Here is a 23060-nt window from a genome sequence, read left to right on the forward strand (position 1 = left end):
AAACTCCAATGGATCCAGGCCCAACCTGTCCAACCTCTCCTCATTGGACAACACCTCATGCCAAGAATCAGTTGAGTGAACCTTCTCTGAACTGCTTCTAATGCAATTATATCCTTTCTTAAGTAAGAAAACCAAAATTGTAAACAGTACTTCCGATGTGGTCTCACCCACACCCTGTACAACTATAGCAAAACTTCCCTACTTTTGTATCCCATTCCCCTTGCAATAAACACCAATATTCCAGTTGACTTTGGTTATTAAGATGTGCTTATATCAAGTATTGATTTTTAATTCATCAGCAGGAAACAGGAATTGGGCTTTTGAAAAGGCAAGATATTTTTTGAAATAGACTAAAACGATTCCAACCTGCACCAAGATGGTCAACACAAATTTACCCTCGCAATATATTTCACATCCCAGTTCTATGGTATGGAGAGGAGACAGCAATGCTGCAAAACTCGCCAAGGACAGTGACCACCCCACCCTCCCCCGGGGACTATGAAAGACCTTTCTTCCTTCCCTATTGGCATGATATTTATGGAAATCACCAACAGTATTCAAAAGCTTCAAATGAACCATTCAAAGACTAATTGCTTAGACAAAAAGACCTTGAGCAGAATTTTGCCCTTGTTGGGCGGGCGTAGTGAGCAGGTCTGGGATCGCTGTAGAGGTAACTGCCAACCGCCATTGGGGCCTGACTGTGATTTCATGCCAATTAAGTTCTGCCCAGCATGAAATGCACGCTGCAGTACTCAGTGCTGCCTGTGTAGGGGGGTGGGGGGGGGGGGAAGGGGGCGAGGCGAGGGGAAGGGTTAGCGTAGAAGTTCATGCATGTGCGCTGGTGCACGCAACAAAAGCTCCCTGAAGGCACCGAGCTACCTCAGGGAGACGAAGATTTTTGAAATGAAAAAAGAAAGATTTTAAAAATGTTATAAAATATGTCCTGTCATGTGGCATGTTATGAATGAAGTTTAAACAGTTTTAGTTGCTGTTGGAAACCGCATGAGGTTTCCTAAACAATCCAAAGGCTGCTTGGCCTGTTTGCCTGCTCACCAACTGTAAGGTTGGATGAGGAGAGAGAAAAGAGGGGAGGCATTCGACCCCCTCCTCACCTGCTCTTAACACTTTGTTTGGGGGTTTACTTTAACCCTAATGAGAATGTGCTATTCAAGACTATTAGTGCAATGAGTTATCTATCATTGAAAATGATGTCACATGCTTTGGCTCAGTAGGTAGCATTCTCACCTGAGTCAGGTTCACAACCCATTGCAGAAAATTGGCCACACTCGCAATGCCAGTACTCAGGGAGTCCTGTAAATCACCTGCCGCATCTTCACATTAATGTTTTGTGATTCATGGACTAGGACACCCAGATCCCTCTGTACCCCAGATTTCTGCAATCTCCATTTCAATAAGATGCTGCTTTTCTGTTCTGCCTGCCAAAGTGGACAAGTTCACATTTTCCAATGTGAGACTGCCAAATTTTGGCCACTTCCTTAACCTATCCATCTCCCTTCGCAGACTCCTTATGTCCTCTTCACAACTTACTTTCCCACCCATCTTTGTGTCATCACCCAATTTAGTAAACGTATATTCAGTTCCTTCATCCAAGTCTTGAGACAAATGCCAAATAAATAGCTGCAGTCACGTTAACGGACAGGTTAAATAACAACATCAGAGAGAACTCCCCTTTACTTCAGAATCTAGCTGTGGGATCCCTTACATTCACCTGAGAGTGCCGACACGGCCTCAGTCTAACATCTCACCTGGCACCTCGGACAGTGCAGGACTCCCTGAGTACTGGCATTGCGAGTGTGGCCAATTCTCTGCAATGGGTTGTGAACCTGACTCAGGTGAGAATGCTACCTACTGAGCCAAAGCATGTGACATCATTTTCAATGATAGATAACTCATTGCACTAATAGTCTTGAATAGCATGTTCTCATTAGGGTTAAAGTAAGCCCCGCCTCCCCTCTTATTTTCATAGAATCATGACCCAGGAGGCCATTCAGCCCATCACGCCTGTGCTGGCTCTTTGAAAGAGCTATCCAATTAGCCCCATTCCCTTGCTGTTTCCCCTTTCTAATTCCCTTTTGAAAGTTCCTGTTCAATCGCCTTTTCAGGCAGCGCGTACTGGATCACAACAACTCGCTTTGCGAATAAAATTCTGCTCATCTCCGCCCTGCCATTTTTGCCAATGGCTTTAAATCTTTGGCCTCTGGTTATTGACTCTCCCGCCAGCGAAAACTACTTTTCTCGACGCGCTCTGCTTTCAGCAGAACAGCCCCTCTAGTCTCTTTCATACATATACCTGCCATTACCAAATCCTTGAAACAGCATAATGTTGGAAATCTCCATGTTTCACTGATATGTATAATCCTTGTTGCTTTTGAGTGATTCTTTGTGAGCTGAAATGGGCCCCCATGAAAACTGTCACTGAATCAGGCAGACAGTCAGATTTTCCTGTGTGTAGTGCCTTTCAAGGTCCCTAGTACAAATACATGTGCACATGGGGGTAACAATTAAATCACAATGCCTTTGTTATTAATATCAACAGCTACATGTTTATTTTAATTCAATGCGGAATAATAAACAGAGATTGACCCAGCAGGTTTCAAAATTACCACCACTGTGCATATATTTTCCAACCAGTTTAAAAAAAGTGTCTAAAAACAGGTTCTGCTGTTATTGGGAAGACATCAGGACATCTGTGCCCGGTTTTGTCCTAAATATTACACAAAGGATAGAGAGGAACCGGCGGGGCTGCAAAATAGATTTCCAAGGATGGTATCGGAACAGAGCGGTTTTCACCAACAGCAGAGACTGAAGCAGCCTGGGGCTCATTCTCCAGGAAAGAGACGGCTTGAGGGGTGATCTAACAGAGGTCTTTAAAAATATGAAAAGGGCTCGATAGGGTAGTCATAAAGATGGTGAGACAGTAAATATAAGACACCAAAATGTAAGTCACCAAAAAATCCAAGCGGGAATTCAGGAGAAACTTCTTTACCCAGAGAGTGTGAGAACGTGGAACTCGCTACAACAGGGAGTGGTTGAGGTGAATAGTATTTAAAGGTGTGGGGGGGGGGTGGAATCTGGGTAAACACACGAGAGAGAAAGGAATAGTAGGATATGCTGATAGGGTGAGATGAAGAGGGGTGGGAGGAGCATGGATCAGTTGGTCCAAATGTTTCTGTGCAGTATCTTTGAGCAGTATTTCAATCAGAGTGCTCTGTGCAGCTGAAGGGAGATAGAGGCTGTATTCACCATCTTTGCTTCATCCTATTTTAGATATGGCGAGCATGCAGCATTTAATGCTTTTCTATGAATCACTGCCTTAGGGAGCTAATGATTCAGAGACTCCTTAAAATGATATATGATTTACAGTTTACTGTGACTTGGCCCAAACTCCAAATGTTATCTGATTTAAAACGGCTTATTTTGCCTGGAGGATTTTTTGTAGCATTAACAGCAGTTCACAGCCACTCAAAGTAGATTGGACAGTACTTTAAGCAGAGATTCTTAGACCACAAGCTGTGACAGTGCTATTCAATCATAGCGGATTTCAAATGAAGTACGATACAAGAGAATGCACAGGGAATACATCTGACATGTATGGAGAGGGAACTGAATACTACACAGTAAGGTACAGGGCTGTGAGGCTATGGGATTAGTTTGAATTCCTTTAGCAATGAGTTGCCACCGACACAGGGGAATCAAATGGCCTCCTCCTGTACTGTAAAGTTCTGATTCCACAGAGGAAATGTTCACTTTTGCCAATTAACAGAGTGACGGTGAAATCCTCACCCCCCCACCTCCCCAAATGTCCCTGCAGTACAAACTTTTCACTTCTGGAGCCCACAATGAGGTGTGTTTGCTTTATAGGAACAGGTGGAGGCCATTCAGCCTATTCCACCATTCAATTTAGATTATGGCTGATCGGTATCTTAGCTCCACCTACCTGTCCTGGTTCCATAACCTTTAAATCCCCTTGCCCAACAAAAATCCATCATCAGTTTTCAAATTTGCAATTGACCCTCAGCCTCAACAGCTTTCAGGGGAGAGAGTTCCAGATTCCCACATTGTGTAAAATGTGCTTCCTGATATTGCCCCTTGAACTACTTGCTTTAATTTTAAGATGATACAACTACCAAGGGAAATACTTTCTCACTACCTGATAGGCTCCTTTTAATTACTTTAGGATGTGCAGGGAGTAGAGAGGATGCGGAAAAATAATGAGAATGATTCCAGGGATGAGGGACTTCAGTTATGCGAATAGATTGGAGAAATTGGGATTGTAATCCTCGGAGAAGAGAAGGTTGAGAGGAGATTTGATGGAGGTGTTCCAAATCATTAGGGGTCTGAACAGGACAGATAGGGGACAAAAACTGTTCCAATTGACGGAAGGATTGAGAACCAGAAGAGACAGATTTCAGCTGATTGTCAAAAGAGCCAAAGGTGACATGAGGACAAATGTTCTTTTATTCAGCGAGCAGTTAGGATCAGGAATGCACTGCCTGAGAGTGTGATGGAGACAGATTCAAACATGGCTTTCAAAAGGGAATTCAATAAACGTTTGTAGAGAGAAAATTTGCATGGCTACTGGGAAAGAGTAGGGAAGTGGGACTAGCTAAAGTGCTCTTGTAGAGAGCTAGCACAGACATGACAGGCCAAATGGCCTCCTTCTGTGCTCTAACCATTCTATAATTCAATGATCATCTTGATTAGCTCAATCTTTCAAAATTGACTTGCATTATATAACCGCAATGCAGCAGAGCTTACAGGTTGCAAGTAGTTTCCGGATGTGCTAAGGCTGCGAAATGCCACATTTGCAATGCATGCTCTTCCATCATTTGGAAACACCAAGTTTCTGTTGTTTCTCATAAGCTGATGACTAACCAACTTCATGAATATATTTCACAGTGAGAAACTCGCAACATCTCTTCTGTAATAACGCACGGTAGAGATGAGCTGGTGGAGGCTCATTTGCATGTAGATATCTGTTTAATAGCAATGCATCTAATCTGCTTAATGGGTGAATATAAAGATATTCTAAAAGACGTCTTTAGCGTCAACTTGACACAATTTTGTACGCTACACGAATTAATAAAAAGTATTTGATCTGTATTGATTTAAGGTTGATAGTAAAACCAAACTTGCAGCAGATTATTAAAGGAGGGATTATTTATTGACACTTGACATTTAAACTTAAGGTAAACTGATAGGAAACCCTCACACAGTCCCCTGATTAACAATGGTAATAATGTAGAAAACACAGAGCTCAAGTATGGATTGGTCTACAATACCATTGAAAATTATTGGGAATATTGACTTGGCAAATCCTTATCAAATCAAAAAATGTTTTAGATTGGATGTGAACATTTAGTAAAGGCACATTATGTTGTAATTTCAGCTTAACTCACACTGATGAACTAGACTCCAACCGAGGTTTTCTGACCTCAAGTTCACACACATACACACAGCTTTGTGCTAAACACTGACATTTCTACAAACAGGTTTCACATACAGTAGTTACGAGAATGAAAATGTAAATTCCACAAGTTCCTCACTGAAGTAGTTATGGCTTATGGTCTGTCTAGGATTTGCAAACATGTTCCTTCTTTGGTTGTGACTTCTCAAGATATTGCACTCAACAGAGTTCCACACCAGAGGGCAGCAAAGCACACAAGTTATTTTTAAAACGTGCCCTGTAATGAGGTTGAGCTCTTTGTATCAAATCTGAACGCCAATAACCTGACATCAGTCCACCCAGACAAGCAGCATCCAGCGTGGAGTTGCCAACCCTCCAGGATTACCCTGGAGTTTCCAGGGATTGAAGATTAATCTCTAGGATACTGCTGGGAGAAAAACTCAGGAGAAAAATCAAAGAGGTTTTTTTTAGTGTTTCCTATGAACACTTTTTTGCTGATGTTCTTAAAAACGGAGATGGGATAAAAAGTCTTTTCAACTGACAAGTCACGAATGATCCAACTGGGTAGCGAAGAGTCAATTGGCTCTCTGATTGGGGAAGGTGAGGATGGATGTGTTGGGTGACCAATGGTGGGGGCAGGTGCTTAGAGGTCGGTGGTCATGTGATGAAACCTCCAGGAATAGGTCCAATCAGAGTTGGTGACCCTGTGATCCAAAATGCAACTTATGGTGGTGTAACTTGATCCCCAATCTTTAAAACCCAGCAGATGGGCATCTCATTCTGATGGCTATTGGGTAGTCAAAGTGAGGAAACATCAGAGAATTGTGAAGCACAGAGGGAGGCTATTCGGCCCATTTTGCCTGTGCTGGCTCTTTGAAAGAGCTATCCAATTAGTCCCACTCCCTCCTGCTCTTTCCCACCACCCCCCCCCACCGACCTCCTCCCATTTGGACAATCTCAAGTCAGGCCCAGTGCTAGACTCAAACCCCACCAACTGTCTCCACCCCTCCTCCCACCCCCAATGTTTCAGACATTTGGCAAGATCAGATGGACAAAAAGTATAAAAATAACGAGGAAATTGTGCTCCTCCAGTTTGCAGTGCTCTTCGAGGCTTGTGGAGATGCTCCATTTGGACAATGAGAGGGCAGCTTCCAGTTGGAAGGATATCCGATGCTATATTCTGGCGCAACACTGAAAATCTTCGTCTCCGTCCAACGTCATGGTTCCTCACCTTGAGAAGCACAAATATACATGCTGAGAAAAGACATATTGTCCAAGCTTTCATTGTGCACTCATCAGGACATACATCACACACACAACACACCGTTATCTTCGAAAAACAAATAGATCATTTGGTTTTTGTAAAGGTTTCAAAAGAATAAAAAGGAACTCTAGTGTAGGAGCTTCCTTGGGTTTGTTTTTGGTGTTAACCTGGCCAGATGTGTAATGGAAATTCTGGTCAAACATTTACTCCCTCCACCACCAACACACGGTGCACTGCAGCAACTTGTCAAGGCTCCTTCGACAGCACCTTCCAAACCTGTGACCTGTACCACCTAGAAGAAATGTCGGCAGACACACGGGCACACCACCACCTGCATGTTCCCCTCCAAGCCACTCATCATCCTGACTTGGAAATATACCACCATTCCTTCACTGTCACTGGGTCAAAATCCCAGAACTCCCTCCCTAACAGCGCAGTGGGTGTACCTACATTATACAGGCTGCAGTGGTTCAAGAAGGCGGCTCACCACCATCCTCAGGCAAGTGGATAAATACACATGTGAATAGGGTTCCTGTTGTATTTCCTGCAAAGTCACAGCTGGGAAGTGGAAACTGCACTGAAATTCCGACCCTGAATTGAAGACTTGAACAAATTATTTACTGCAAATAAATAATGAACATTGGATAGTGGTAATACAAAAAAAAATTATTTCAATAAGGAAAGGCAAGGAATGCAGATGTTTTGTATTCACTCAAATAGTTGCAAGTCACATCAGCCTTGACCAAAGACCATGTGACTGTGAAAACCATCATGACTGAAAGTGAAGCTCATCCCAATGTCCGGGAGTTTCTTGGCCTGAGTTCTTGGGTATGGTCACACTGTAAATAACGATGTAAGATCAGTGCAAGCGGATATACCAATGGGAATTGTCCATGCAGCCTTTTAGAGGTGCCGTTCAGCAATGCACTAATCATCAGGACATTAAGGAACTAGAAGCTAAGACCAGGGAAACTGCCCTGCTCCTTAGTTTCACTTTCAAGTTACTTTGTTATGCAGCTTCCCAACATTATCTTATCACTCGGCTGAATTATCAGTAATTGCCACCTTTGCCCAGTGCAGGTGGCACTAGGTGTAGAATTATAGGAATAGGAGGAGGCCCTTCAGCCCCTCGAGCCTGTTCCCTCATTCAGTGGGATTGTAGCTGATCTCTAACTTAACTCCATCCACCTGCCTTGGTTCCCTATCCTTTTCCAGTCTTGTCTAGCAAATCTATTCATCTGCGGATTTAGATCGCGTATTGAGCCAGAATCTATTGCTTTCTGTGGGAGGCAGTTCCAAGCTTCTACCATCCTGTGTGTGGAGAAGTGTTTCCTAGTCTTCCGCTCCTGAATGTCCCTGCTCTGTGTTTAAGGTTATGTTCCATTGTCCTTGACTCACCACCAGTGGAAAAAGTTTCTCTCTCTCCTATCCTATCAATTCCTTTCCAAATCCTAAAATTGTCAATTGAAATCACCTCTCAGCCTGCTGCATTCTGGGAAGCACAAGCTAGTTAATAAAATCTCTCCTCACGATCTAACCCTTGCGCCCCTGGTAATGATCTGGTGAATCCGCACTCCTTCAAAGGCCACTATATCTTTTCTAAGGTGTGGTGCTCTGAACTGTGCACAGTTCTTCAAATGCAGTCTAACCAGGGCTTTCTGGCAGAACTGCTTCCCCTTTCTATTCTAGTCCTCTAGTTGTAAAGGCTAATATTCTTCAGACTGTTGATTGTATTTTGTATGTAACCGCCTACTCTTTAGTGGTCTGTGAAAAGTGGTTAGTAAAGCTCGTGTTAACCGAGGGACGGCAGTAGCATTGACTGCCAAGGTTAGAGATCAGTGATGCATGAAGTTCTGTACCCTCAGCATTGCAGGACCTGAATCACACTGGGAAAGCATCCGCTGTGTCCTTGAGAAGGACACCAGTGCAGATGTTCCACCTTCCCACATATTGCCCAAGAATTTTACGTCCTCTTCCTCTATTTTAGAAATTTCTGATTTCCGCCTTTTGTAGCACAAAGTTCATCCCTTCTAACAATCTGCTGCCTGTATCCTAAACCATACCAAATCCTGTACCCGTTCACCCATCACCCGTGTTCACTGACCTACATCGACTCCCTGTCCGCCACGCATAAATTTTAAAATCCTCGTCCTTGTTTTCAAATCCCTCCAGGGCACTGTCCCCTTCCTATCTCTGTAATCTTCTCTAGCCCCAGAACCTCTCAAATCTCTTCACCCCTCCAATTCTGGCCTCTTGAGCACTCTGAATTTTAACTGCTCCACCAGTGGCGTCCGTGCCTTCAGCTACCTGGGCTCTAAGCGCTAGGATTCCCTCGCTAAATGTCGCCACCTTTCTGTCCGCCTATCAGGTGATTCTTAAAATCTACCTCTTTGACCAGGCTTTTGGCCACCTGACCTAATTTCCCGTTGCGTGCCTCAGTGCCAACTCATTCTGATAACACTTCAGTGAAACATCCCAAGGCACTTCACAATGTTAAAGTTGCTATATAAATGCAACAGGTTGTTGCTCTGACAGTCCCTGGGCTTCACTGACACAGGCGTAACTCATCCTGAATGCACTGGTGCAGTAAAGTTTGTGAAACCTGCACCCATAGCGCCCAGGTCACAGGATCCCCAGCAGAGGGCATCACAGTGTAAAAGACACAAAGTCAGTGAGCAAGTGTAAATGCGATGAACAGTCAGTGGCGTTCCTTTGCCGCTGACTGGAAAATCCGGGCCCTTTCTCTACGTCCAAAGCTAGAAAGACTTGCATTTATTTGGCGCCTTTCACCCCAAAGCACTTTCCAGCCAATGAAGTATTTCTGAAGTGTGTCGCTGTCGAACACCTTTATCATTTTAAAATACCTCTATCGGGTCACCCTTCAGCGTCTTCATTTTCTGGAGAAGATCTGATAGATTTCTGGTGGGCGTCACTTAGCAACGCACCAGTTCCCCACTTGATACACTGGACACCTATGGTAGATTCAATGACAGGAACGTGATAGTATTATTAACCAGGAAAGCAGTCACTCCATCACTTACCGGCCTTCAGTGAGCCCTCCCCCTGACATTAGATATCTAAGAGGTCGTCTGCGCTCTCATCACTTTCCACAGTGAGTTGCCGGGTCCACCATTTCTTCACGTCTGATCCCGAGGAGGCAGTGTCTGACATCGGGTTAATTTTACACATGACAGACCTAATGGCTGTGCGGCCTCCAAATCGTAGATTCACTGTCGACACAGAGTGGCTGATTGGTTTCGGAGCTGGAAGGCCAATAGAAAGGCTGCATAAGCAATTTTATCTTCAACTAGGGCCAAGTCAAACCAACTCATTGATGAGCTAGTGCAGAAAACAGCCACGTAGTGGCAAACCTATTGCAAATTATTTAGAATTTACGGCACAAAAACAGGCCATTCAGCCCATACTTTTGCTAATGCTCCACAATAGCCTCCTCCCATTCTATTTGCTTCATCCCAGCCTATCACATACTTTTCATTAGGAGGGATGTCAAGGGCCTTGGAGAGGGTGCTGAGGAGATTTACTAAAATGGTAGCAGGTCTGAGGGACTTCAGCTATATGGAGAGACTGGAGACGCTGTGTTATTCTTGTTAATGTCTTGTCAATGTTAAGGTTTGTTAATGTCAATTACATTGTAAAGGTTAGGAGAAACAGGTGATGGGTATGAATTGTCTTTGGGCACATATAAACAGGGGATAGCTGGGACACTGGGTTGAGTGGGAGGAGAGCTGTGAGACTGGGCAAGTCAACAAACTCTCTCAATAAAGAAAGGCCTTGTGTCTTGGTTTTGGTTTCACGAACCCGCTTGAATCCTGTTACCAATTTTACTAGAGCAGAAAAGGTTAAGGGGAGGTTTAAACAGGAGAGTTATTGAAATGATTTACTTTAGCAGAGAGGTTAATAACTAGGGGGACATAGATTTAAAGTAATGTGCAGAAGGATTAGAGGAGAGCTGAGGAGTATTTTTTTTCACCCAGAGGGTGGTGAGGACCTGGAGCTCACCGCCTGAAAGACTGGTGGAGGCAGAAACTTTCATAACATTTAAAAAATACTTAGATATGGGCTTGGAGTGCCATAACCTACAGGGCAATGGACGAAGAGCTGGAACCTGTGATTAGGCTATCTCAGCTGGTACTGACACAATGGGCCGAATGCCTCCTTCCGCGCCATAAATTTCTATGATTCTACGTAAGGTTTTGATAAAGTAAATAAGAATAAACTGCTTCAATTGTCTGGCTAACACAGAAGGGTCAGTAACCAGAGGACACAGATTTAAGATGATTGGCAGAAGACCCTATGGGGAGATGAAAGGAACACTTTCACATAGCGAGTTGTTGTGATCTGGAATGTGCTGCCTAAAAAGGCAGTGGAAACAGATTCAATAGTAACTTCCAGAAGGGAATACTTGGATAAGTATTTGAAAAGGTGAAAGGCTATGGGGAAAGAGCAGGGGAGTGGGGACTAATTAGATAGCTCTTTCAAAGATCCAGCACAGGGACAATGGTCCAAATGATCTCCTCTTGTGCTGTAAGAGTCTACAGTTAGAGAATTAGACAGCAGACAGAAGCCTTGAAGACAGTGGCTATTGTAAAGGTTAGGAGAAACAGGTGATGGGTATTAATTGTCTTTGAGCACATATAAACAGGGGATAGCTGGGACACTGGGTTGAGTGGGAGGAGAGACTGAGCAAGTCAATAAACTCTCTCAATAATGAAAGGCCTTGTGTCTTGGTTTTGGCTTCACCAACCCACAAGAATCCTGTTACCTTGGCCTTGCAGGAATACCCTGCATTTTTACCCCCTCAATTTTGGGCAGTGTTGGAGCCCAAGGATCACAATCCGACATCAGATGAATTCAGGTTGTGGGGTGCAGTATATTTTGAAACCGCTCTTTCTGACCTGGAGAGGGCAGTGGAGCGGGGGTTGGGGTGGGGGTGGGGGGGGGGGGGGGGGGGGGGGGGGGGGTGGCGGGGGGGTGTGGTGCGGTGGGTGGAGGGGGAGGGGGGGCGGCAATGGCGCGGAATGACCAAATTCAAGCCACATGTTTTTTAGGGTTTTCTTTTGCCTCCATCCACAGCGCAACACCATTACTCTATTGAGGAGGTTGCCAGGTTACCAGTTTGCAGTAATGTGTGGATGTTACTGTGTGCAGGCATCTGGATATCCCTTTGTCTCTCCTTTCTTCTGAGCTAGCTTAACTTCAGCAGGAGTAGGGACAGACCGGAGACCCCCCAGCACTGAAGGAGCAGCGGACTGCCTTTTCAGGTAGATCAGAGGGAGGGTGGCCCAAGGTGGAGGTGCCGTCTCTCCAACGTTTTTAAGTTCGAAGCAAAGAAGGCCGTATTTGATGATGCTGAACTGCAGAGACCATACTTCCTTATTTGGGATGTTAAGTCTGTATCCCACTACTTAATGGCATATTCTACATGGTTTATGTACTATATTTGATTACTCACTAATGAATGATCAAATCTGGCATATGATTGCTGGTGAGCATATTAAAATTAACTTTACAGCCAGGACTGGCTAACGAATAGAAGACAGAGAGTTGGGATAAGGGGGGCATTTTCAGGATGGTAACCTGTAGCTAGTGGAGTGCCACAGGGATCAGTGCTGGGGCCACAATTATTTACAATATATATATTAACGACTTGGAGGAGGGAAGTGAATGTACTATCGCCAAGTTTGAGGATGACACAAAAATAGGAGGGAAGGCAAGTGGTGAGAATGGTACAAAGAGGGATATTGGCAGGTTAAGTGAGTGGGCAAAATACTTGGCAAATGGAATATAATGTGAGGTTATGCAATTTTGCAGGAAGAATAGAGGAGCTGAATATTATTTAAATGGGGAAAGACTGCAGAAAGCTGCAGCGCAGAGGGATTTGGGGGTCCTCGTGCATGAATCACAAAAAGCTAACATACAAGTTCAACAGGTAATAGGGAAGGCAAATTGAATGTTGGCCTTTATTTCAAAGGGAATGAAGTATAAAAATAGGGAATTCTTGCTAAAACGATACAAGGCACTAGTTAGACCACACGTAGAATACTGTGACAAGAACAGAAAATGCTGGAAAAATTCAGCAGATCTAACAGCATCTGTGGAGAGAAAAACAGAGTTAACGTTTCGAGTCCGTATGACTCCTTTTCAGAGCTAAAGAGGAGTAAAAATGTGATGAAACTTATACTAATAAGGAGGGTGCAGCAGGTGAAGCTGGATTTAGATGAGAGCATGAGTGGCACCGAAAGAGTCATCGATGTACTGGAGAAAGTTGTGGGAGGGGGCCTGAGTAGGACTGGAACAAGGAATGTTCCACATACCCCGTAAAGAGACAGGCATAGCTGGGGCCCATGGAGGTACCCATAGCCACACCTTTTATTTGGAGGAAGTGAGAGGAGTTGAAGGAGAAATTGTTCAGCGTGAGAACAAGTTCAGCCAGACGGAGGAGAGTAGTGGTGGATGGGGATTGTTCGGGCCTCTGTTCGAGGAAGAAGCTAAGGGCCCTCAGACCATCCTGGTGGGGGATGGAGGTGTGGAGGTGGGGGATGGAGGACCCCCCCCTCCATAAACAGGATAAGTTTAATCACATTTTTACTTCTCTTTAGCTCTGAAGTAGATGGACTTGAAACGCTAACTCTGGTTTTCTCTCCACAGATGCTGTTGGACCTGCTGAGTTTTTCCGGCATTTTCTGTTCTTGTCACAGTATTCCAAGTGTGGGGGGGGTTGGGGTTTGGAGAGGAATTTCCCAGAGTATTTTTTCCATTCTTGGCCATGAGTTTTTCCCAATCCCAGGAGATTAACATGGCTGTAGGGGGAGGGTGCAGGTTGGGAGGTTACCAAGTGTTAGTTATGATGCTCCGGCCTTCAGGGGGACAGGGGGCAGGTGTGGTGGACCAGGGGCATTTCCCTGTCAGCCAATCTTCATACAACAATCCCTTGTCATCTTATGCTTAATGGGACAAGCAGGCTTCACTATTTATCCGGCACGTGCTGTGTTGGCATTAATGCAAACAGAGGAAATCCTGAGCCAGCAACTCACCCCAAAACTCAAACAGTTTGCACTATCCTGTCCGCTTGGCAGTAGAACTTCCTGGGTACAGATTGGCCTTTGCAGTTAAACCCTACCAAACACCCCAAATGATGAACGTGGTCATCTTCACCTCAAAAGGCCAAACAAGGAGCATTTATCTCGGTAGAAACGACAGAGAGTTGTACCCCACCGCTCTGTTGCTTCAGCCAGGTGTAGCAGGATACCAACTCTCAGCTGTTCCTGCGCTCGGACATCCTGTGTCCCTGTTAAGTCGCCGTTTGGCTGTTTCTTTACGATCTCATTCTGAGCTGTAATGAGGACAACGCACGATTCTCAAAATACCTGACGGAAGACGCCACTGCCCAAATTTTCTTTGAGGTTTTCCGAGATCGGCGGAGTCTGATCGATATCCACCTCTATCTGAATGTGTTGGACTGAGCAGCTGCTGTTGACTACTGGACTACACAGGAGACAAGAGTGATGAAGGCTGACGCGCTCATTATTGTCGAGTTAGCAATCACTCTATCATAATCAGCAGGAAGAATAATCAGCAGGCAGATGCTCCATTTGCAGTAATGACTGTGCAAACCACCATAAATCACATTTTATATTTAATTAAACAGCAGGGGAACACTAGTGGTTACAGCACTAAACTGTTAACCAGGGGCGTCAGGAGTTCAAATCCTACAGCGCAGATTTTAACTTAACCAATCTGGTCATTTGTGGCTGGTACGAGGTAAACCACCAGATCGTTCAATAAAGTTCTTTGGGAAGGAGAACTGTCTACTCTGACCCAGTCAGGGCTAAACATGGAGCTAGAGTTTCTACAGCTTCTGCACGTCGAGAATGAACCAGTGCAAAATCACTCCAGTTCACTTTTACACTGGTTCAAGATTAGGTTGAAATGGGGGGCAATGGTACAAGAGAAAAGGAGCTGCTGATGGGACAATAAAAGAACACAAACGATCTGTCCAAAGGAGCTGAAAATGGAGAAGATAGAATCTATTATCCCTTTTGTCATTTAATATCCTGCCTTCCACCCGAAAACAAACCTTGGGCTCATCTTACACCCTCCTCCACCCCACCGAACGCGTTTATGGTAGGCGCGGGAATGTGAAATATGAAGGGTGTCCAGCCCATCCCCGAGCTGTTCCCCCCCTCCTAACACGGGAGTGGGGGGGGAGGGGGCTGAAATCAGCAGCCTGACACCATTTTAAAATAATAACGAGTGGTTAATTGATCGTTAATGAGCCAATTGACTGGAATAATACGCTACAACAAAAACAGAATTACCTGGAAAAACTCAGCAGGTCTGGCAGTATTGGCGGAGAAGAAAAGAGTTGACGTTTCGAGTCCTCATGACCCTTCGACAGTACTAGGTGAATCCCAGGAAGGGTTGAAATATAAGCTGGTTTAAGGTTGGAGGGGCGGTTGTTGGGGGAGGTGGGGGGGGGTGGTTGGGGGAGGTGGGGGGTTGGGGGGGGTGGTTGGGGTGGGGGGAGAGAAGTGGAGGGGGGTGGTGTGGTTGTAGGCAAAAACAGTGATAGAAGCAGATCATCAAAAGATGTCACAGACAACAGAACAAAAGAACACATAGGTGTCGAAGTTGGTGATATTATCTAAACGAGTGTGCTAATTAAGAATGGATGGTAGGGCGCTCAAGGTATAGATCTAGTGGGGGTGGGGGGAGCATAAAAGATTGAAAAATATTTAAAAATAATGGAAATAGGAGGGGAAAAGAAAAATCTATATAATTTATTGGAAAAAAAACAAAAGGAAGGGGGAAGAAACAGAAGGGGGGTGGAGATGGAGGAGGGAGGTCAAGACCTAAAGTTGTTGAATTCAATATTCAGTCCGGAAGGCTGTAAAGTGCCTAGTCGGAAGATGAGGTGTTGTTCCTCCAGTTTGCGTTGGGCTTCACTGGAACAATGCAGCAAGCCAAGGACAGACATGTGGGCAAGAGAGCATGGTGGAGTGTTAAAATGGCAAGCGACAGGGAGGTTTGGGTCATTCTTGCGGACACCTCCAGGTGTCCAGGTGTTGCGCAGCTGTTCTGCAAAGCGGTCGCCCAGTTTACGTTTGGTCTCTCCAATGTAGAGGAGACCACATTGGGAGCAACGAATGCAGTAGACTAAGTTGGGGGAAATGCAAGTGAAATGCTGCTTCACTTGAAAGGAGTGTTTGGGCCCTTGGAGAGAGGAAGTGAAGGGGCAGGTGTTACATCTTTTGCGTGGGCATGGGGTGGTGCCATAGGTGGGGGTTGGGGAGTAGGGGGTGATGGAGGAGTGGACCAGGGTGTCCCGGAGGGAACGATCCCTACGGAATGCCGACAGTGGGGGTGAAGGGAAGATGTGTTTGGTAGTGGCATCATGATGGAGTTGGCGGAAATGGCGGCGGATGATCCTTTGAATGCGGAGGCTGGTGGGGTGATAATTGAGGACAAGGGGGACCCTATCATGTTTCTGGGAGGGAGGAGAAGGCGTGAGGGCGGATGCGCGGGAGATGGGCCGGACACGGTTGAGGGCCCTGTCAACGACCGTGGGTGGAAAACCTCGGTTAAGGAAGAAGGAGGACATGTCAGAGGAACTGTTTTTGAAGGTAGCATCATCGGAACAGATGCGACGGAGGCGAAGGAACTGAGAGAATGGGATGGAGTCCTTACAGGAAGCGGGGTGTGAGGAGCTGTAGTCAAGGTAGCTGTGGGAGTCGGTAGGCTTGTAATGGATATTGGTAGACAGTCTATCACCAGAGATTGAGACAGCGAGGTCAAGGAAGGGAAGGGAAGTGTCAGAGATGGACCACATGAAAATGAAGGAGGGGTGGAGATTGGAAGCAAAATTAATAAATTTTTCCAAGTCCCGACGAGAGCGCGAAGCAGCACTGAAGTAATCATCGATGTACCGGAGAAAGAGTTGTGGAAGGGGGCCGGAGTAGGACTGGAACAAGGTATGTTCCACATACCCCATAAAGAGCCAGGCATAGTTAGGGCCCATGCGGGTACCCATAGCCACACCTTTTATTTGGAGGAAGTGAGAGGAGTTGAAGGAGAAATTGTTCAGTGTGAGAACAAGTTCAGCCAGACGGAGGAGAGTAGTGGTGGATGGGGATTGTTCGGGCCTCTGTTCTCACACTGAACAATTTCTCCTTCAACTCCTCTCACTTCCTCCAAATAAAAGGTGTGGCTATGGGTACCCGCATAGGCCCCAGCTATGCCTGTCTCTTTATGGGGTATGTGGAACATTCCTTGTTCCAGTCCTTCCACAACTCTTTCTCCGGTACATCGATGATTACTTCAGTGCTGCTTCATGCTCTCATCGGGACTTGGAAAAATTTATTAATTTTGCTTCCAATCTCCACCCCTCCATCATTTTTATGTGGTCCATCTCTGACACTTCCCTTCCCTTCCTTGACCTCTCTGTTATAATCTCTGGTGATAGACTGTCCACCAATATCCATTACAAGCCTACCGACTCCCACACGTACCTCGACTACAGCTCCTCACATCCCGCTTCCTGTAAGGACTCCATCCCATTCTCTCAGTTCCTTCGCCTCCGTCGCATCTGTTCCGATGATGCTACCTTCAAAAACAGTTCCTCTGACATGTCCTCCTTCCTTAACCGAGGTTTTCCACCCACGGTCGTTGACAGGGCCCTTAACCGTGTCCGGCCCATCCCCCGCGCATCCGCCCTCACGCCTTCTCCTCCCTCCCAGAAACATGATAGGGTCCCCCTTGTCCTCACTTATCACCCCACCAGCCTCCGCATTCAAAGGATCATCCTCCGCCATTTCCGCCAACTCCATCATGATGCCACTACCAAACACATCTTCCCTTCACCCCCACTGTCGGCATTCCGTAGGGATCGTTCCCTCCGGATCACCCTGGTCCACTCCTCCATCAACCCCTACTCCCCAACCCCCACCTATGGCACCTCCCCATGCCCACACAAAATTTGTAACACCTGCCCCTTCACTTCCTCTCTCCTCACCGTCCAAGGGCCCAAACACTCCTTTCAAGTGAAGCAGCATTTCACTTGCATTTCCCCCAACTTAGTCTACTGCATTCATTGCTCTCAATGTGGTCTCCTCTGCATTGGAGAGACCAAAAGTAAACTGGGCGACCGCTTTGCAGAACACCTGCGGTCTGTCCGCAAGAATGACCCAAACCTCCCTGTCGCTTGCCATTTTAACACTCCACCCTGCTCTCTTGCCCACATGTCTGTCCTTGGCTTGCTGCATTGTTCCAGTGAAGCCCAACGCAAACTGGAGGAACAACACCTCATCTTCCGACTAGGCACTTTACAGCCTTCCGGACTGAATATTGAATTCAACAACTTTAGGTCTTGACCTCCCACCTCCATCCCCACCCCCTTTCTGTTTCTTCCCCCTTCCTTTTGTTTTTTTTTCCAATAAATTATATAGATTTTTCTTTTCCCCTCCTATTTCCATTATTTTTAAATATTTTTAAATCTTTTATGCTCCCCCCACCCCCACTAGAGGTATACCTTGAGTGCCCTACCATCCATTCTTAATTAGCACATTCGTTTAGATAATATCACCAACTTCGACACCTATGTGTTCTTTTGTTCTGCCGTCTGCGACATCTTTTGATGATCTGCTTCTATCACTGTTTTTGCCTACAACCACACCACCCCCCTCCACTTCTCTCCCCCCACCAAACCGCTCCCCACCAACACCCCCCCCACCCCCCCCACCCACCCCAACACCACCACCACCTTAAACCAGCTTATATTTCAACCCTTCCTGGGATTCACCTAGTTCTGTCGAAGGGTCATGAGGACCCGAAACGTCAACTCTTTTCTTCTCCGCCGATGCTGCCAGACCTGCTGAGTTTTTCCAGGTAATTCTGTTTTTGTTTTGGATTTCCAGCATCTGCAGTTTTTTGTTTTTATCTCTGGGAATAATACGCTGTCCACACCATAAAACAGTTGGCGTAGGCAAATGGGCAGGAGTGGGTCGGCCATCTTTTTTTAAAGGAAACTATTCAGAAGGCCGGAAGGAATGGGGGTACATCCTTCGGGGGCGGGGGGGGGGGGGGGGGGGGGTGTGTTTCCTGCTCCCATCGGGGGAAACCTCCTCATGATGATACCGCCCCCTCCACCTTTGTTCCTCCCTTCCTTGCCTCCCAAACCCACCCTCCTCCCTGATCCATCCCTATCCAATACCCCAGACTTACCCCTCTCTCCGGGATCCATTATACCTCTTCGCCTCAGGGCCTCTCTTGCCGCCCCAGCCCGTGCCCACTACCGAGGGTTCTGGTGTTGCCGGGACTGCTGGAGCTGTCGGCCAATCTGATTGGCCGGCAGCTCTCGATGGGCGGGATGTCCTCCCGCTGATGGGCGGGTGTCCCACTCTCTGCTGGTTCTGCCCCCCCTGCAGGACGTTATGGCTGTGGGATGGGCTACTCTCAGGTGCGTCTGAAACCTGCCAACTCTTTCAAACGCTCTGGAGGGGCGGGTGGGGGGTGGGTGGAGGTTTAATTCAACCCCCTCCTGTTTTGGGCTCTTCTACTCCTTCCCCACCCTCTGCACTTGCTTAAATCCAGTTCCATCTTAACTTTTTCCCAGCCATCGACCTGACACGTTAATCCTGTTTCCCTCTCCACAGACCCTGACTGGCCTGCTGAGGTTTCCCAGCGTTTTCTGCTTTTATTTCAGATTTCCAGAATCTGCAGTGTTTTGCTTTTGCGTTAATTAAATTGCACTGATTACTACTCTTTAAATAAATCAAGCAATACTTCTTCATGGGAGAAAAATATGAAACAACTACGTCCTGATATGTGGAAATTTGAAGTTTGTTATGCAAATTAATATTGGCAGAAGCCTGAAGCCTAATCTAACCAGCACAATTCCAAGCACAGGTTGAGCTCAATTTCCTGAATGTGTCCAAAGCTGAAATGTTACCCCCGTGATGCTCGGTGCCCCTGGTGACTCAGGATGGGCAATAATTATTAACTTGTCCGTATCCCCCCACATCTGGGAAGCCCATTAAAAAAATAATGCTATTGGTCCCGGTACAATGGTTCTTGCAGTTGCATAGACTGTGGATCACACTATATTAAGCTTTGGGGTGGGATGATTTTTCATGGTTATGTAGGAAGGTGAATCAGGGACACATTTGATAGGTGGGTACAAAGTTTCTGTGGGAAGGTATTGATGGGCAGCAGGGTGATGGGACCCCCATTTTTCTCAGCTGATCACAGCTGTGTTGTTTCCGGGTCTGTGGAAGGTGACTAACTGGACTTACAGATTCTCTTGCATTTGACCGTATCTCTATGTGTTTTTTTTAATGGATAAGCAGCAGTGTGGCTATGATACCATGGTGTGTTGACGAGGCCTGAGGAACCTAGCCCATGTGACAATCCATATTCAGAAGCTGAAGACCGTGAACAACATTTCAGATCCCTCCATTGCCTCACCACCCCCACCCCCATCTCTGTAACCTCTTCCAGCCCACCAACCCTCTGGGATCTCTGAGCTCCTCCAGGTCTGGCTTCCTGAGCATCCCCGATTTCAATCGCTCCGCACCTATCTGGGTCCCCATTTCTGGAATTCCCTCCATTAACCTCTCTGCCTCTCCCACCTTTTTAAGCTGCTCCTAAAAAAAAAAATACCCTACCTCTTTGACCAAGCTCCCCTAATATCCCCTCATCTGGCTCCGTGTCAAGTTTTGTTGGGTAATTGCTCCCATGAGGCTCCTTGGGATGGCCTATCACTTTGAAGACATTATATAACGAGCTTTAGAAAGTGTGTGACAGGCATGGTGAATGTGAAAGGCTGAAGGGAAGTTACTCACCTCAGGAGGGGCTTCATTATCTTGATTACTGGCGAGCATTTCTTCACTGGCTTGAGTTGTTTCAATGCTGGGAGGGATAAGGAATCTGCTTAACTCCTGCTGCTGACTCTCTCGCAAGCTGTGGATAATGCTGCAGGACTGTTGCTGTTTCTGAAGAGACAGGATAACACATGCTGAGGAAGGTAAAATATAAGGTCTGGAAATACAGGCGAGGTGGACAGTGAATCCGCTCGGACACTTGTCTGCGGGTGCGATATTTGACTTTTACCAACCCTTGGCTGGGTTGGGGGGTGGTGGGGGGGAATGGGGTAGGGTCTCCACTAAGGGCGCAGTTGTAAATTGCGCCTGGGATGTGCCGACACTGTGCCCGCTTCTCCAAGTTTTCGCACAAAACTCGCTAGCAGAAGCTCAAAGGTAAACTCTCCCGTGAATCACGCAGTTGAGCATGTGATTGCTCGGAGTAGGTTTGTGACTGGTGCAGGGTCAATGGAGAATTGCGGAGAGGAGTGAGGGGGGCCTGGGCACGAGCTCCTCTTCCATCCTTTTGAAGTGATTGATCGATTCCACAGCCGGGCGGCGGGACTTACAGCAGAAACGGACTGCTGGTCAGGTGATTGACGCTGGAGTCATGTGACCACAGGGAGCCTGTGCGCCTGTAAAGTTGGGCGCAGTTCACGGAATGAGCGGAGCTGGCGAAACTTGCCTTTTCAACCTGGGCGGGTGGCCAGTTCTGTGGGCATGGCCTAGTTCAGGCGAAGGGCATGTTGAACAGACTTAAAGATCTCCTGGACGCTTGGGTGTAATGCAGATATGGGTGCAACACACTTAACACTTAAAGTGCAGCAACCCTTTTGCGCCATTTGGTTTGATTCTTCCCAGCTTAAGCGACTATCCTGGTGGAAATCTTACAGGAACCTCAGGTTATCATGTTAAAAGGGAAGGTCGGGGTAATTGGAACCTTGGTTATGACATGTTTGGAGTACTGTGTACAATTCTGGTCATAATATTACAGTATAGATGCATTTAGGAGGAAGTCAAATAAATGCACAAAGGACAAAGGAATAGAGGGTTATGTTGATAGAATTCGTTGAGAAAGGATAGGAGGAGCATAAACACTAGCATGGACTGGTTGGGTCAAATGGCCCGTTTCTGTAAATTCTATCTAATTCTATGCATTTATATTCTTGTTACCAGAGATACACAAAATAAAACACTGACTTCTGAAGGAAAGAATAACTGTTTCATTGTGAACAGCCTTTGCGTCATTTTTCTATCTTATTTTCACATCTTACCAATTATTGTGTACGATTAATTGCGCTGAAGTCACAACAGTGCAGAGCAATGCAGTTACCCAGCCCTGTAGAAATGAATGGGGAGTGGGGAGTGCTCTTGTCCATAAGACAGACAGTTATGGATTCAAGTCCAACCCCAAACATGAGTATAAAATCCAGGCTGTCACTCCCAGTACAATATTGAGGGAGTGCTGCACTGTCAGAGGTTTTTTTTTAGATGTATCCTTACATGGGATGTGGGCATCGCTTGCTGGGCCAGCATTTATTGCCCATCCCTCATTGCCCTTGGGAAGGTGGTGGTGAGCTGCCTTCTTGAACCGCTGCAGTCCATGTGGTGTAGGTACATCCACAGTGCTGTTAGGGAGGGAGTTCCAGGATTTTGACCCAGCAACAGTGAAGGAACGGTGATATATTTCCAAGTCAGGGTGGAGAGTGGCTTGGAGGGGAACTTGCAGGTGGTGCTGTTCCCATCTATCTGCTGCCCTTGTCCTTCTAGATGGTAGTGGTCGTGGGTTTGGAAGGTGCTGTCTAAGGAGCCTTGGTGAGTTGCTGCAGTGCATCTTGTAGATGGTACATACTGCTGCCACTGTGCGTCGATGGTAGGGGGAGTGAATGTTTGTAAATGGGGCGCTAAACAAATGGGTTGCTTTGTCTTGGACGTTGTTGAGCTTCTTGAGTGTTGTTGAAGCTGCACTCATCTTGTCAAATGGAGAGTATTCCCTAAATGCTGGCCTAGCCAGCGATGCCCACATCCTGTAAATGAATTAAAAAAAAAATCACACTTCTGGCTTGTGCCTTGTGGATGGTGGACTGGCTTTGGGGAGTCAGGAGGTGAGTTACTTGCCACAGGATTCCCAGCCTCTGACCTGCTCCCTTAGCCACAGTATTTATATGGCTAGTCCAGCTCAGTTTCTGCTCAATGGTAACCCCCAGGATGTTGATAGTGGGGGATTCAGCGATGGTAATGACATTGAATGTCAAGGGGCGATGGTTAGATTCTCTCTTGTTGGAGATGGTCATTGCCTGGCACTTGTGTAGCATGAATGTTACTTGCTACTTATTAGCCCAAGCCATCTTTTGGATGAGACGTTAAACTGAGATCTGTCTGTCTGCCTTCTCAGGTCAACGTTAAAGATCTCAAGATGTTATTTTGAAGAAGAGCAGGGGAGTTCTCCTTCATGTCCTGGCCAATATTTATCCCTCAATCAACATCATCT

The 23060-nt window shown here is 46.3% G+C and overlaps 1 protein-coding gene across 2 annotated transcripts in view; it reads right to left on the minus strand.

The window, feature by feature from the left end:
* Positions 1 to 6470: 6470 nt before the first annotated feature.
* The window catches only part of nalcn (sodium leak channel, non-selective), a 238062-nt gene continuing 221472 nt past the window's right edge, over positions 6471 to 23060 (minus strand). For both annotated transcript variants that reach the window (XM_041198858.1, XM_041198859.1), the window contains exons 42-45: positions 20552 to 20701; positions 14081 to 14198; positions 9734 to 9955; positions 6471 to 6659 (exon numbers count right to left, since the gene is read on the minus strand). In XM_041198858.1, the coding sequence (XP_041054792.1) occupies positions 9762 to 9955; positions 14081 to 14198; positions 20552 to 20701 (462 nt within the window). In that variant the 3' untranslated portion in view covers positions 6471 to 6659; positions 9734 to 9761. The remainder of the gene's footprint in view (positions 6660 to 9733; positions 9956 to 14080; positions 14199 to 20551; positions 20702 to 23060) is intronic.

This window comes from Carcharodon carcharias, chromosome 11, assembly GCF_017639515.1.
Source record: "Carcharodon carcharias isolate sCarCar2 chromosome 11, sCarCar2.pri, whole genome shotgun sequence".
Taxonomy (NCBI): Eukaryota; Metazoa; Chordata; class Chondrichthyes; order Lamniformes; family Lamnidae; genus Carcharodon; species Carcharodon carcharias.